Source organism: Lithobates pipiens, unplaced genomic scaffold, assembly GCF_037356315.1.
Source record: "Lithobates pipiens isolate NorthernLeopardFrog02 unplaced genomic scaffold, aLitPip1_a1.2 Scaffold_1, whole genome shotgun sequence".
NCBI classification, from domain to species: Eukaryota; Metazoa; Chordata; class Amphibia; order Anura; family Ranidae; genus Lithobates; species Lithobates pipiens.
In genome coordinates, this window is record NW_027507685.1 from 198,084,455 (window position 1) to 198,101,217 (window position 16,763).

Sequence of the window (16,763 nt, forward strand, 5' to 3'; positions counted from 1 at the left end):
GATTCCCGCCTGCCCATCTTTGATCGCGTGGACTGGGACCCCGTTTCGTGAGGCTGCTGATGCTGCTCCAATGCGAAAGAATGTCCAAGAAAATGACCAAGGTCCTGGCCTAATGTGCTCAAAAGGAACCTGACGTGACTAATGAACTGGTTGCTGCCTGGGGTACTAATCGAGAACGGTAGTAATGGGCTGTCCTGCGAGGGATCAAACATATGGGCCAAAAATTGATCTAGGATGGACACGGGGCACCAGGCTTTGAGAGTTTGGAAAGGTTTTAGGTCAACCCCTGGACCGGACTATTGTGTTTTGGACACGCTGAGGAGCAAGATGAAGTCTGATGGCGTGTGAGGTGGTGTCTATGTAACACTTTACAACTGGGATGGTGACAGTATTCACTGGGGCGTAAGAAGCTGTAGAAAGCCAGGTAGATGGCTGCTTGAAGGACCAGGCTGAATTTAGCCAAAAGGGGAATGTGACAGGATGAAAGACATGTCTCGGAATATGGCGCTGGTGACGGGTAGCCGTTTGATACCGATTTGGGGTCATTGCCTGTGAATACCACACAACATGGTCTTGACCGTATGGGCGGCGAACAAGACGGTTTGTTAGGATCTCATAAGGGGATGAAATACTGGATGTCAGCTGAGTGGGATCTAAGGTATTGTGTGACAATGCCAACTGTGTGCGGTGGCATAATATGAAGACCGGGATGTGATGGAGAACTCTTGGTATTGCTCTGGGGTTTGAGGCTAGTAACCTGACATAGAACCTCTAGGCTGCCCGGTAGGCCTTCAGGGTGTTGTGAGATAGTGAAAGATTAATAAGGCAGGTAGCGTCGTGAAAGTGTTGTTTGAATCCGAGGTTAGCTACGACCAGTGTGGGATAAGAGACATGGTCGGGTCGGTTCCAGGTTCCTGCAAAAAATAACGAAGCAAAGTTAACGGGTAGTGCGTCGGCCAGATTATTGCATTTGTCTGGGATGTGGACGCATAGGACGTTAGATTGGTGCTGTGGGGATAGTGGCACCAGCCTGCACAGGAAGGCCACGATGGCCAGCTACTAGGACCTCCTTTATTGGTTTATTGGCTTGGTTGTCTGTGGCGAACGCCACTGTTTGTCCTGCCCAGTTGTTGCACCAGACTTGTGCTCCTGCGACAATGGGGTAGAGGTCAAACAAAGAGGAGGACTAACTGAACCCAGGAATCAAGAGGATTTCTGACGGCCATGGCCCTATAAACCCAATTTGACCAAAATTGAGGCAAGGACCTGTGGAGGCTGCGGTGACCATGACTACCTGAGATGAAGAGAGAGATGCTGAAGGAATACACATTGGCATGCCATTCCAATTTGTGAGAAATTCGACTCTCATGGGCAGATCTGCTATAGCTGGCACATCTTAATTTAAGGATTTAGTCAGGGTCTTTGCCTGGAAGAGAAACACTAAAAGATGGGAGGTAAAAGATCCCCTTGAGTCTGGCTGCTGCCTTGGCTGAAAATGAGCAGTGATAGTCAAAGGATGGGCACCCTGCGTACTTGTGACCTGCTGCGTGCAGATACGGGTCCAATTCTACCCTCCTGTTGGGGTTGCTCTGCCTAGCATGTCTCTGACTGTCCCCAAGGCCCGCACAAACTCTGTGACAGTGAGCTTGCGATTAAGTAAAGGGTCTCTGGTCTTCAGGATGACGGAGACATCTCCCTGCGAATATGATTTGTTCTAGGCCAAGTTGTGTACTGCTATGAGGAGGGATGCTAAGTTAACGTCGTTGTCATCCAAGATGTCCTCCTAGATGCCCTGCTAGGACAAGGTGTGCAGGGAAGACAATGGTGCATCTGTAAGTGAAGGTACGGGAATGACGGTGGTGACTGGAGCTGGTAGGGGCATGGCTGGGCGTACCTCCAGGGCTGTCACTCTGCTTGGACTTCAGGGACTGCTGCTGACAGTGTGGTTACCCAGGAGTGCAGCTGAGTAGTCGCAAAGAAGATAGACTGAAGTGGTGCCTGGAAGGGCTGCCACTGGTGGTGGAAACAGTAGCCTAAAGGCTTGGTTTCCTGGCTGCAGCAGGGTAGGATTTACTCCTGCGACACCGTTCTGTTATGAGTTTATATATTTTTTTTTTTGTTTGTTTTGTTTATTTGTTTTTTATTGGTCCAAGCTCTTGTGAGACTAAACCGCCGCTTGCTGAGCCCGTAAAGGGTGATGGCAGGGCTGAGGCAAAGTCCTCACTGTCTGCCTGCGACATGGCGTCAACTAAAAGCAAGGGGGGGTATGTTTGAGGTAAGTTGCAAAGGTAGGAGCGGATAGTTGCGTTGGGTAGATAAGATGAAAGGCGGAAGGAAACAAGAAGAATAGGACAAGGAACGACAGCCATAGTGACAGTTGGTTTGCGCTCGAGCGCTGTTGAGTGTGACTTTAGAAAACTCAAAAGAATGCGTAACAACCGAGGTGAGCCAGGAGGTGACTGGCTAGGTAACCGATAGCTCGGGTGTCAGTCTGTGCTCGGCACAGACTAATGAACCAGAGCGCCCCAGGGCGGACTGGGGTGGGTAGCTGAAGTCTGGTATACTAAGTAGGAATGTTGCGATCTGTAGTTAATTGACGTGGGTTCGGTCTACTAATGCTTGCACTGCCAGCAAGTATGGAGATTAGGCGACCTTGTCTGCGTATTGAAGGCTTGTGCTTCGAAAACAGAGTGAAGTGCACAGAAGTATGTGACAGTTGCTAACGCCTCAGGAGCAGGTCAAATTCTGTATGTGAAGTAAAAATATGTAGTGAAAGAGTGTTTAAGAGAAAGGGGGAATCCCATTGAACTACACACCTGACTTTATGCCCTAGTTGTGAAGTCGACTGGTTGGTGGTCGAGAACTGAGTTGACCGGGAGCCTGTAGTAAGGTGACATGAGAATTTCGTTTTGACGATGGGGATTGCAAAGAGCTGTTTGGGGCAAAGCTGGCCCCCTGGTGAAGATGCAAGCCCTCGACAATGGTTTTTTTTTTTTTTTTTTTTTTTTTTTTTTTGGGAGATACTGTCCAAACCTGGTGCAGGGTGGACTAACTGGTGTTCTAACTGGCCTAAAAGGGGAAAGCGACAGAGAAAACGATGAGCAGCCGTGTTGCTACTGGAGACGATGAGTGGCAGTTTGAGCCATTCGCTGAAATGCTTGCAGCGATTGCAAGGAAGCGGCCTTATTTGAATTATAAATTGAATTATGAGGTGAGAATGAATGAATGAATGAATGAATGAGGTGAACAGCTGTGTTGCTACTGGAGACGATGAGTGGCCGTATTAAGCTATTGCAGAGATGCTTGCAGCGATTTGCAAGAAAGCAGCTTTATTTGAATCTATAAATTTAATTATAAGTGTGTAGGAATGAGGAGAGCAGCCGTTTTTCTACTAGAGATGAGATTTGAAAGGTGAAAGCAATGTTTTGCGGATTTATAAGTGTGTAGGTATGAGGTGAACAGCAGTGTTGCTACTGGAAACGATTGGCAGTTTTGAGCCAAATGCAGAAAAGACTTGCAGCGATTGCAAGAACGCAGCTTTGTTGAAAGGCGAAAGAAAGGTTATAGAGGAAATGTGATTATGTAGGAATGACCGTGCGCAATACTGAGCAAATTGGTGGAGAGAATTGTGTACGATCATGTATGGATAGACTGAGAAGGTCAAATGTAAGTACTGCTGAATTCGTACAGCCGATGTGACTAGTTTGAACTGGGCTATAGCTATGGAATAGTCTGCGAAAGATTTGAGTCGGTGATGCAACAGGATTCGGCTTGGTTGTTAGAGTTGCGTTTGGCAAGGACTGGAATCGTTGCGCCGACGCTGCGACTAAACTCGAATCCTCCGTAGATGCGACTGAAAGGCTCGTATATGGGATCCGACCGTATCGCTGAGGATATGGCTGGGTTCGGATTGATTGAATTGTGATGGTGGTTGAAGGGGCTGGTGAAACATAGAAGCGAAGTTGCGACTAGATTCGAAACGGCCGTAGATGCGAGGTGACTACAGGGCTCGTATGACAGATCTGCCCGTGTTGCAGATGATATGGCTGGGTTTGAATCGACTAAATGGTGATGGCGGTTGAAGGGGCTTGTGACTGCCAAGGATCCGAAACATAGAAGCGAAGTTGCGACTAGATTTCAAATCGGCCGTAGATATGAGGTGACTACGGGGCTCGTATAACAGATCTGACCGTATTGCCGATGATATGGCTGGGTTCGAATCAACTAAATGGTGATGACGGTTGTAGGGGCTTGTGATTGCCGAGGATCCGAAAACATAGAAGCGAAGTTGCGACTAGATTTCGAATCGGCCGTAGATGCGAGGTGAGTAAGGGGCTTGAATGTCGGATTTGACCGCATCGACCGTGAAGTGATCGGCTCGAGTAAACCCGCGTTGGGTAGAAAGGATGAAATACATGAAAGATGACATAGACTTACGGTGGCGTAAGTGCGACTTTGCAAAACGAACATGATAAGGTAACTATTGGAGTTTAGAAGAGCGGTAACAACAAAGTCCTACCTGCGACAGCGAGTGTGTAGCGGTCCGAGCGTGGGACAATCAATGAAGATATACGACCGATCTCGAAGGTACAACTACGTGGACATGCAGTGAGTTGGCAGAGTCAGCCTCTGCAATGCATTTGACACGAATCAGCTCAAAAATGTATGAGATGAATCTGATATAAATTGGCAGTAAGGAGTATCTGATACGAATTGGTTGTAGAGTGTATGCCCTTCCTTACTGTGAAACCAAACACCTATCAACCACCCATCCCCCCAGGCTAGTCAAGTGCAGGTAAGACATCAGGTGGGTTTAATTACACCTCAATCAGCCACAGAAACCCATACAAACAATACCTGTTTATCTCAAAAAAGGATGAGAACAGTGAATTTTATAACCAGTGAAGCCTATGGCGAGTGATAACGAGGAAAAACTGATAGCGACTCGGCTGTGCCGAACAATGTCGGGACATGAGTGTCAACAACTCAGAGGTAGGTTTTGCAAAAGGGGTGCAGGATAGTAAGCATGATAAGCCGCAAGTTTGCACATGATATGAAAAGATTTGGATACTACTTATCTGCGACCATGAGCGGGAACCGCCGACGAAGACCACGAATGAAGAAGCCGAAGTGCACCTACGATTGGACACACAGATAGACGACCGTGAGGGAGCTGAGAAGAGTCAGCCCCTTGATGTGCAGTACCTTGCACTGGAACCGACACAGACCGTTGTGGGTGGTCTGATTATATACCCTCCGGGCTCCTCCCATAATTACGGGCCACCATACTGGCCCTCTTATTTATATATTTCTTTAATTTAAAAAAAGCCTTATTGCTCTCATTATTCTCTTAAACTGATTGGTGTGATGTAGAATGTAATGTCCACAACCACTTCATACATTTTGGTTATACTGCCACATATAGTGTGATCTGTCACTAGCACACAAAAAACTGTCTTTGTGGCTTTGGAAGTTTTAAATGACCAAGACTAGAAACAGTACTAGAAACAGGCTCAACCTCTAGGTTTAGAATGGTGAACAACTAATAACAGCCAAAATGGGTCCTTTAATTTGTAAGTAATCATAGTAGACTGTGACTCTTCAGGGCTAAGCTCATCAGTTAATGACTGGTAGGGCCACTGGTAAGATATAACATCTGCAGGGGAGGGCACAGGAGTGCACTAGTGACCTCTGCAATCAGAGTCAGCAAATAACTATAAGATCTGAGCCATAAAGTCTTGCATGACAGTGGTAAAAACCTCAGTCAAAAGATTGGAGGATCAAGCAACACCAACTGAAGCTAAAGAGGACTTTGAGGACAAGGATAGATTTAAAAAAAAGGGCATCATGACTCTAGGCTGCAGAAGTCAGTACAGTCAGTAGATGCACTGTCCTACAGCTATTAGTGAGGGTGGGCTTGGGGCATCTATAACAGCAGGACTGTCCTCCCAATGTACAGAGTTGAACACATGATGGTAATGCAATGTATAGGCTCAGGGTAGGAGGCAAGTCCTCAAGCACTTGTGAAACACAAACCGCTGGTAGGGGGTGAGGGTGGGATGATTGGAAGTGACCAATCACTTTAGACAGGCAGTAGGAACAGATCAAAGATTGAAGCTCCAGCCTGAAAATTTTCCCCACATGCAATCCAGTAAAAGAAAGACACTTCCAGGCCATTCCTGCAACATCCAGTGCAGTCCTGACATGGTGCTCCAAAATTCAGGCCGAGAATGACTACACCAGATAGCAACAATCAGAAAGACCAGGCTCCATGAGCGACATAAAAATCAAAGAATCCTCCTAGGACACGAGAGAAAAACTGAGGCATGTTGAAGTAGGAGGAGATATCCAGGGCTGCCCCACAACTTTTTTAGTTGGCAGCGTCCAATGTAGTTAGCAGTATAACCTGATGGTTTAAAGCCTCCTGTGCCCCTCGATGGATGAGAAATAAAGTATAGTTATAATATTTTGCAATTGCTGCTGGAACATTTTTGGACCCGCTCCCTCAGGTTTCCAGTGGCTCTCGGGCTTATCTGGATGATCAGTGAGTCTGGGAACTAACATGGCGGTTGTGGCAGCTGATCACAGAGATTAGCTGAGGAAAGATGGCCTCAGCTAAATTCTATGGTCTAGGAGGACCTGAAGGGACATCATGACATCACATCCGGTTCTGGTTCAATATAAACAATGCAATTTTTTTTTTTTTTTAAAGCTTTGGATCAATTATTTTAAAATTTTTTTATCTAATGCTTTGCATTGTAGAGGAGAGATGCAGGGTCTTAAAGACCTCCATGTCTCTCCATAAAGAGGACCTGTCATTGTGTACTGTTATATATTGTGTTGTGTTTTTTTTATTCCCCCCCAAAAAATTGCACTTGAAAAATCGCTGCGCAAATACAGTGTGACACAAAAAATTGCCACCATTTTATTCTCTATGGCTATATATATATATATATATATATATATAAGTATAAGAATTGGCCTGGTAGGCAAGTGGTTAAATATGAAAACCTCCATAAGATAAAACCTTTGTAATTGATGGGATCATAAGTTTACCTCCCCTACTTGCCTCTTTCATAACATTTGTTACTATAGTACAGGTTCCCTATCAGCATTAAAATTTGCAGACACTGCATTTTGAAGTAAAAATCTCTTCATTTTTTTTTTTTTTTACTATCGCGCCATGGATGAACTGGTAATAAAAATGTTCTTTCCTACCTCAGTTTTATCCTCCAGTTCAGTTTATTTAATAAAGCAGAAATCCACACCAAGCAGAAAACCCATATCAACCAATCCCCTGCTCTATCAGACTGTTAAAACACAGGTTCAATTACGCTATATCATCACATTCCATAGTAACCTGTTAGCTCATTCACTTTTCATTCTAATTCAAGATCCTGGCTACTGTGTTTATCTATACTCTACTTATACAATCACCCAATCATCCCTTATACATTATATTGGTGTATAACAGCCCACATGGCTGCAATGACATCTGGGGTTGGAAGGGGGCAGTTGGAGACTTCAGAATATCGCTAGTCACTGTTCCCCTTTGCAACCTGTACAGTAAGGAACATTTGTTTAAAGTGGGCGTAAACTCCTATCCCTGACTTGTACCTATAGGTAAGCCTATTATTAGGCTTACCTATAGGTACTGTAAACATGCACCGCTTAGGAGATATTTTTGGTTTTGATTCGTTATTTACATAAATGAATTTAGTTAAATTTGTTTAATTCATTTAATTTGTTTTCGGAATTCATTTATTTTATTCATTTTCAAATTGATTTGAAAAGTTTTCAAATCATTTTCAAATAGTTTTTGAATTCAAATAGTTTTCGAATTTCCAAAAAAAATAAAATAGAATAGAAAATAAAGGAATTAAATAGAAAAAAAATTCCATTCTATTCCTTTATTTTCTATTCTATTTTATTTTCTTTGGAAATTGGAAAACTATTCGAACTTGAAAAGTTTTTGAATTTGAAAACTATTCAAATTTGAAAATTATTTGAAAACTATTCAAATTTTTATTTCAGATTAATTTAAATTTGGCACTATTCAAATTCGGAAGTTTGGATACATCCGAATTTTCAAATAACGTAAATTTGTCCGAATTTTAATTGTGGACCGAAATGAACTGCACATGTCATATATATATATATATATATATATATATATATATATATATACATACACAGTGGTGTGAAAAAGTGTTTGCCCCCTTCCTCATTTCCTGTTCCTTTGCATGTTTGTCACACTTAAGTGTTTCGGAACATCAAACCAATTTAAACAATAGTCAAGGACAACACTAGTAAACACAAAATGCAATTTGTAAATGAAGGTGTTTATTATTAAAGGGGAAAAAAATCCAAACCATCATGGCCCTGTGTGAAAAAGTGATTGCCCCCTAAACCTAATAACTGGTTGGGCCACCCTTAGCAGCAACAACTGCAACCAAGCGTTTGCGATAACGTGCAATGAGGCTTTTACAGCATCCTGGAGGAATTTTGGCCCACTCATCTTTGCAGAATTGTCCTAATTCAGTTACATTAGAGGGTTTTCGAGCATGAACGGCCTTTTTAAGGTCATACCACAACATCTCAATAGGATTCAGGTCAGGACTTTGGCTAGGCCACTCCAAAGTCTTCATTTTGTTTTTCTTCAGCCATTCGGTGGTGGACTTGCTGGTGTGTTTAGGATCATTGTCCTGCTGCAGAACCCAAGTTCGTTTCAGCTTGAGTACACGAACAGATGGTCGGACATTCTCCTTCAGGATCTCTTGGTAGACAGCAGAATTCATAGTTCCTTTTATCACGGCAAGTCTTCCAGGTCCTGAAGCAGCAAAACAGCCCCAGACCATCACACTACCACCACCATATTTTACTGTTGGTATAATGTTCTTTTTATGAAATGCAGTGATCCTTCTACGCCAGATATACTTGGACACACACCTTCCAAAGAGTTCCACTTTTGTCTCATCGGTCCACAGAATGTTGTCCCAAAAGTCTTGGGGATCATCAAGATGTGTTGTGGAGAAATTGAGACGAGCTTTGATGTTCTTTTTGCTCAGCAGTGGTTTTCTCCTTGGAACTCTGCCATGCAGGCCATTTTTGCCCAGTCTTTTCCTGATGGTGGAGGCATGAACGCTGACCTTAACTGAGGCAAGTGAGGCCTGCAGTTCCTTGGACGTTGTTGTGGGGTCTTTTGTGACCTCTTGGATGAGTCGTCGCTGCGCTCTTGGGGTAATTTTGGGCGGCCGGCCACTCCTGGGAAGGTTCACCACTGTTCCATGTCTTCGCCATTTGTGGATAATGGCTCTCACTGTGGTTCGCTGGATTCCCAAAGCTTTGGAAATGGCTTTATAACCTTTTCCAGACTGATAGATCTCAATTACTTTCTTTCTCAATTGTTCCTGAATTTCTTTGGGTCTCGGCATGATGTGTAGCTTTTAAGGATCTTCTGGTGGACCTTACTGTGTCAAGCAGCTCCTATTTAAGTGATGCCTTGATTGTGAACAGGTGTGGCAATAATCAGGCCTGGGTGTGGCTAGAGAAATTGAACTCAGGTGTGCACAACCACAGTTATAGTATGTTTTAACAAGGGGGGCAATCACTTTTTCACACAGGGCCATGATGGTTTGGATTTTTTTTCACCTTTAATAATAAACACCTTCATTTACAAATTGCATTTTGTGTTTACTTGTGTTGTCCTTGACTATTGTTTAAATTGGTTTGATGTTCCGAAACACTTAAGTGTGACAAACATGCAAAGGAACAGGAAATGAGGAAGGGGGCAAACACTTTTTCACACCACTGTAATATATATATATATATATATATATATATATATATATATATATATATTACATTTGTATTAACATTGTAAGCCAAAACATCATGGTTTTGTTTAAATAGCAATAAACTTCAAGGCTCACTTACAGTTCTCTTTAAACAATTCCCCTTTCCTCTCCTTTGTTCTCATATTTATAGTGTAAGTGAAATCATTGGGAATCCAAGATGGCTTTCTTCTTGCTGTGTTCAAGCCTATTGACAGATATTGATCAGCGAGGCACCAATAAAACATATCACCTGTCACACTTGGGTTTACTAGCCAAGCACACACTCATCTCACTGTATCAGTATTCCGAGAGCTGACCCCGAGCTCAGACGAAGACTGATTACAGAACTAATAAGGCTCATTACACATATAGATTATTTACAGTAATTCAGTAATCACCAATTGTAAGTGATCAGCATGCGATGACCAGATATATGAATAAGTAACTGGCTTGAGAAATGCACTTTTAGCCCTTGTACACACAGTCGGACATTCCGACAACAAAATCCATTGGTGTTGCATACACACGGTCGGACAAAGTTGTCGGAAAATCCGATCGTTCAGAACGTGATGATGTTATTTAGTTACGATGGGACTACGTTCAGGGTAGTAGCCAATAGCTTTGGTCTAGGAATTTGATCTGAGCATGCGTGGCACTTTGTCCGATCAGAATTCTCTACAAATGATCGGACAAAGTCCGATTGGATCATGTTGTCGGAAAATTTTTATATTCAGCTCTCAAACTTTGTTGGTCGGACACTCCGACGAAAAAAGTCAGATGAAGCCCACACACAGTCGGATTATCCGACAACACGGTCCGATCAAACATTTTCCGTTGGAATGTCCGACCGTGTGTACAAGGGCTTAGAGGTAAAGTATACTATATTTTCAGTAAGCACATATTGTGTTTCCTTTTTTATAGTGAAAGTACATCTGGTCCTCAATAGGGATTACATCGGTCCCTTTTCCTCCATCAATTCTATGGATGATATCAATTCTATTCTGATCTGACTCAGCAAAGGATGGGTCCTGGATCCTCTGCTGTGATGCAACGGAGCATGCCTACGTGAAGGGGGCCTAATAGTGCTGAGAAAAGCCACACAGGGAATAGTCAGCTGACTCATTTATTTGCATTGTAGAAAAGAACAGCAAATCTGACCATACACTATGTTAATTCACTCTCTGGGTGCCCTGTCAACTTTCATTGTATTTTGTGGTTGATTTGAGGTCAGCTGTCACTTTTAGCTGCTGTCCCCATGGCAAACTGTTTTTGTGCAGGAAGGCTTCCCTTTAAAAAAAGAGAGCTATTGTTCCAACAGTTGACATTTTAGGGTTTTCATTTACTTTTGGGGTATTTTGGCTTTTATTTTATGCTTATCTGGCTTTTTTTTGTTGCTGAAAGTCTTCCTTTTAAAAAGAAAACTTTTGTTTCAGGGTGACATCTTATATTTTTAATTTCTATTGTTTTTATTTTTAACTAATGCTGACAGTTTGGAGTTCTTAAATCACTTGCTACTGTCCATCTTTACTTTTATGTGCCTTTTGTTCACAGGACATAGCTGTATTGTTTCAAAGGAAACAAAGTGCAAATAAAGGTGCTCCTAAAACCATCTCACACTATATCACTCACGTTTAACATAGTGCCCTATCCCCATAGATAAAATGAAAGTTAGGCATAGTTCAGTAGGGCCTATTATCCCTGATTTAAAATGTCCTGCTTCTGTCTAATCTTACATCGCTGCATCCTCAGCAGTATCTTAATTCTTGTAGTAAAACTCCACCTTGTGGACCTAACTTTTTATTAGTTTTATTATTAATAATTTGTTGTGTTTCATTTGTTTAGATGCAGCATTCATTATTTTGGATAATTCGTAACTCCAGATAAATTCATATATTTGTTTCGTTCACTAACAGCCAAATTTGAAAGGAAATTCCAATACCTGTAATTTAATAGTTAGTTGTTATTAGATAGATAGTTATTATTTTGGATTTTCAAATTTTTGGATTTTCAGATTTTCGAATTTACAGATTTTCAAATATTCTAATTGTCGGATTTCCGAATTTTCAAATTTCCGAATTTATTCGGAATAAAGAATTTCGGTCATAATGAATGACCCAAAAATTAAAAAAAAACAAATGAAATGAAATCTAACACATTTTTTGGCAGTGCACATGTCTAATATCTGCATATCAAAGCAACAAGCATTCAGGATAACTATCGTATTTTCAGATCAAAATGACACTGGGGTTCAGCACCCAAAAGTGACTTGAAATTGCTGACAGCGCTGGATATCTGTATTTTAGACTTGGCGGTCAGAGCCATTTGAAGCTGTTTATCTGTTGTGACAAAGAGTACCTTTTAATACCAGTTGTTAGAATTTTGCTTTGGACTAGATATTGATTGGTTAAGGCAGAAAACAACAGCAAGCTTGCTCTAGTTAGGATTAGAGAGAGCCTGCTTGCATAAAGGCCAGGGGCAATTTAGTGGTCACTAACAATTTCACCAATCTTGTCTCCAAATGTCACCCAAATTGTCCTCTTGGCTCTTCTCAAGACCTCCTACTCTCAAGCTCTCTTGTCTCCTCCTCCAATTCTCGTCTCCAGGATTTCTCCAGAGTCTCTCCCATCTTCTGGAACTCGCTACCTCAACCTGTCCGTCTATCCCCTACTCTTGCTACCTTCAGGCAATCCCTGAAAATTCATATCTTCAGGGAAGCTTATCACGTCTCCAACTAATCTTTTACCACTTCCATCAGCTCATTCCCCACGGCTACAACCTTTTGTACCACCTGACCCACCCTATTCGATTGTAAGCTCTTCTGAGCAGAGCCCTCTTAATCCTCTTGTATTTTATTGTATTATAACTATATTGTCTATCTTTTACATTGTAAAGCACTGCGTAAACTGTTGGTGCTATATAAATCCTGTATAATAATAATAATTATAATAATAGACTGCCATGAAATGAACTACAGGTAAGCCACCTATACAGAGTTTTGTATTCACTAAATTATTATATTGTCAAGGTGACCCAAAATGTTCTATGTAAGTATAGAGCAGAGAGAGGTAATTGTAGACCTTCTCTTCCAATCTTCCATGTATGGACTACTGGCAACTTTTGAGGGCTGGATACTAAACAACCAGGATGGAAGAGGGAGTCCTCATTGAATGTAATTGGCTCTCAAGGGAATAATCCTGCTGACTGATCAGACCTTGAATAGACATAAAGGGGGAGATTTACTAAAGCTGGTGGACACAGAATCTGGTGCAGCTGTGCATAGTTACCAATCAGGTTCTAGGTTTTATTGTTCGCCAAGCGGACAAGCCGCGTGAAAGGACCAAAACTGAACAAGTTGATTGATTACTATGCACAGCTGCGCCAGATTCTGTGTGCACCAGTTTTAGCAAATCTCTACCAATCTGTCCAATTTGGCCTTCTTCTGCCAGGGATCAGGATCACCCCTGCCAGTAAGACTAGTTTCACATTTGTGATTTGCTCCATGTTTATCTTACTGCAAGCCTACACTTACCTGTAAAAACTCAGTAGTAAAGTACAATCACTGTGGAGCATTAAGGCTGAACACCAGGCAAACAGCTAAATACACAAATTAAATACTGTATAAAAAAAGGCATTTTTTTCAAAAAAGTTGTGTATTGCCCTCTTAGGTAGGTGCTAGAGTGAGTGTACTATAGTTTTGGTTTCTCTGCCTAACAGAGACGGTATGTGAGAATTTAACTTAAAGCGGAGTTCCACCCTAAAGTGGAACGTCCGCTCATTGGAACCCTCCCCCTCCGGGTGCCACAATTGGCACCTTTCAGGGGGGAGGGGGGTGCAGATACCTGTATAATACAGGTATCTGCACCCACTTCTGGGCATAGATAGCCGCAGATTCTGCGGGTATTTACGCCACTTCCTGCGGGGCCCCCACTGCTGGGAAACACACGGATCCCAGAGACAGCAGGGACCATCCTTATTGCACAGCACGACTTGCGCATGCGCAGTAGGGAACCAGGAAGTGAAGCCGCAAGACTTCACTTCCTGATTCCCATACCGAAGATGGCGGCGGCAGCACCGAGAGCTGATCACTGGGCGGGTAAGTGTCCTCATTTTAAAAGTCAGCAGCTGCAGTATTTGTAGCTGCTGACTTTTTAAAACAATAAATGCTAGAACTCGCGCTTTAAATATAAGTGAGAATTTTCTCAGTGTGCTCTGATTCTGCTAATCTGTCTTGAAGGTTCACACTGGTCTAGCAGCTATGGAAAGTGCTGGATAGTGGGTGGAAACCTTGCAGCTGGGAGCATGAATATTCATACAGCCCTTGCCAATTACAAGTGGAGGTGCCCCAAGGCATGCTGGGTGCCTGTATTTCTGCTTGACAAGCACATTGGCTCTGGGTCTTCCTCCAAAGAGAGAAGTCCAGGGGGGAGGGGGTCTGCTGCCCCTCATCAGCACAGGTTGCCATGTGGCCTCAGGTGTGTGACTCGAAGGCCTGAATATTGAAGCTGAAACCTAAGGTTCTCCTGAGAGCTGACTGAGGAAGGATGTCCATGGATTCTGTCTGGTATCACTAAGGAAGGCTGCCATTGGTGCTTCCAGAGCCTTGCACAGACCTCCTCTAAAGGAATCTTAGAGACTGGTGCTGCTAAATCCCCCTCTGGGTGCTAGAAGTCAGCATACTGGGTGTAAGCTAAAGGGGACACTGACTAGTGTCTCGAAGAATAGGAGGGTCCACTAAATTCCTTCTACTAAAAAGGGACTTTGCTACACAGTTCTACTGAGAAAGCTGCCCTTGCTCGTGAATAGTTTAATTTGGAGTATCCTACTAAATCCCTTCTCCTATCCAAGTTTTCCTAATAACACAAAGAAAAAACAAATCCCATAGACTGGTCATTGGAGACAATGAATGGAAGAGTGTGTGCACCTGGCTGTGTGGGAAAATAATCTGTGACTGGGCTTCAGCTTAAACAGTAGGAGACTCAGGGAAAAATACCAATGGCTCCTGCTGAGGTAGCGCTACATTTCCATGCCTGTATATCCATTTCTATGATGAATACAGCCCTACCACATAGCACAACCTTGTCTGGAATGGAAAAAGAGCTGATCTTCTTTGCTAAAGTTAGGTTACACAGGTTTTGTTCCTCTGCCAGCCTTTGACTGGACATTGAAAGAAAAACAAAAGACTGATGTGCCAATATCTTTTTTGCTCTGTTCTTTCCTGTTCTTTGTTAGAACATGAACACTGCAGTCCAGCTGAATAGAATCGTGTGCTGCTTTTCCTTCTCCCAGTCTGAACTCTGATGTACAGTGTATTACAGGATGCTGATACCAACTCAAATTCAGATACTCACATGGCCTTGCATTAAGAAAAAAACAAACCCCGAGATGCTTTAATTTTGTCTTTTATAACTGTCTGATCTCATCATTACTAAGTAGGAAGCAGAGCTTGGCTGTGGCATAACTACATTTGGCAGATCTCCATGTACAAATATATTAACGAGCTATACACAAGTTTATTAACACACAAGCTTACGTTAATAGTATATATAAATACTTTTAAGATGTTTATGAATCTTTTTTTCCTTTACAGAACTTAAAGTTTCAAAATTAATAAAAACAATTGCATCATGGCCATATGGGCGTAGTAGGTGGACTATTTTTTTTTTTCAGTCTTGTTCTGTTGGTATGTGTTGTAAATTGTTTCCATCAGCCTCCCCTCCCTGCCTCCTCTTCTCTCTGTGTTCACTCTTCATGTATAGATCTCTTAGGTTACCATTGAACGGGAAATGTATTCCGTAGGGGAAGGAAGAAGCTTTTTACTATCTGAAAATCAATGGGATTAGACTGCTGAGGTTAAAAGCAGATCAGCACTGTAGATGGAAAGAAAACATGGTCGGGTCTTTGCTTGGATATACTATGACGCGACTCCTTAAGGTCACAGCTGGAATGGCAAAATACTTGCTTATAGCCATGCTGACCTGCCACAATACCACATTGATGTTGAAAAAACATTTAGGAAAATTTCCTTAGTGATAAGTGAGGCAGGTATACAGTCTGCCCTGCTGAGATTCTACCTTTACTTAAGTTCCTACCTCCACACATTTCGAACAAACTTTTCTAGGTGGCCTTTAGCTGACCATAAACATTCAAGTCTAATTGTAGTAACCCTGTACAATCCCCTTTCAATTTATTGAATAAATCATGTAACCAACATAGACATGTGCACCGGATGTGCCTGGGCACACCCTAATCACCCTGTGCGGTAGCGATTTCCCCCTGCTTTCTGGTGCCCCATCTCCCACCTGCAGTGCTGCCAGCTTCCATCCTTTCCTTTCCCTCTGGCTGCTGCAGGGAATGTTACAAGATGGAGAGCACAGTGAGTGATCTATAGTGATCATTTCTGTATTTATTTTTAACTAAACCATTTCTTTACCGTCCAGTGCGGCTGCGGAGAAGGGGAAGCTCTGTCCTTAGTCCCTTTTTCTTTCTCAAAAGTGAGACCTCAGGGGTCTGTTTAGACCCTTGATATTTCACCAAAACTTCCCAACGGGGCTCCAAAAAAATTGTAAACAAATAAAAAATAATTTAAAAAACAAAATTGTAAAAATAAATTTAAAAAATAATGAGAATAAAAAACTACTGACACTGTCCACTGCCCTACTGACACCAATCTCTGCTCTACTGACACCGTTCACCTACCGTCTACTGACACCTTCTGATATACACACACGTGTGCTTGTGCTCTGGGGTGCCCACCCTAATGTAATAGGCTGTGCACACTAATGTTAACCAAGCAATCCAGTCTGAAACTGTTCAGACAGACCTTTGCATCACATAGTTAATGATAGATTAAAGGACATTGTACAATCTGACTGTGCTATGTATGCTAAGGATATATGGACAATTAAATATTTTTTCCTACTGAGAAAT

General features: G+C 42.4%; 1 protein-coding gene across 2 annotated transcripts in view; it reads right to left on the reverse strand.

The window, feature by feature from the left end:
* Positions 1 to 16,763, reverse strand: part of LRFN1 (leucine rich repeat and fibronectin type III domain containing 1) — a 252,593-nt gene that overhangs the window by 17,832 nt on the left and 217,998 nt on the right. The window contains exon 1 of one of the 2 annotated variants that reach the window (XM_077479870.1): positions 9,937 to 10,035. The exons of the other annotated variant lie outside the window; for it this stretch is intronic. Coding sequence (XP_077335996.1) covers positions 9,937 to 9,979 — 43 coding nt within the window. The 5' untranslated portion in view covers positions 9,980 to 10,035. Of the gene's footprint in view, positions 1 to 9,936; positions 10,036 to 16,763 lie in introns of those variants that run through there. 2 annotated transcript variants of the gene reach the window in all.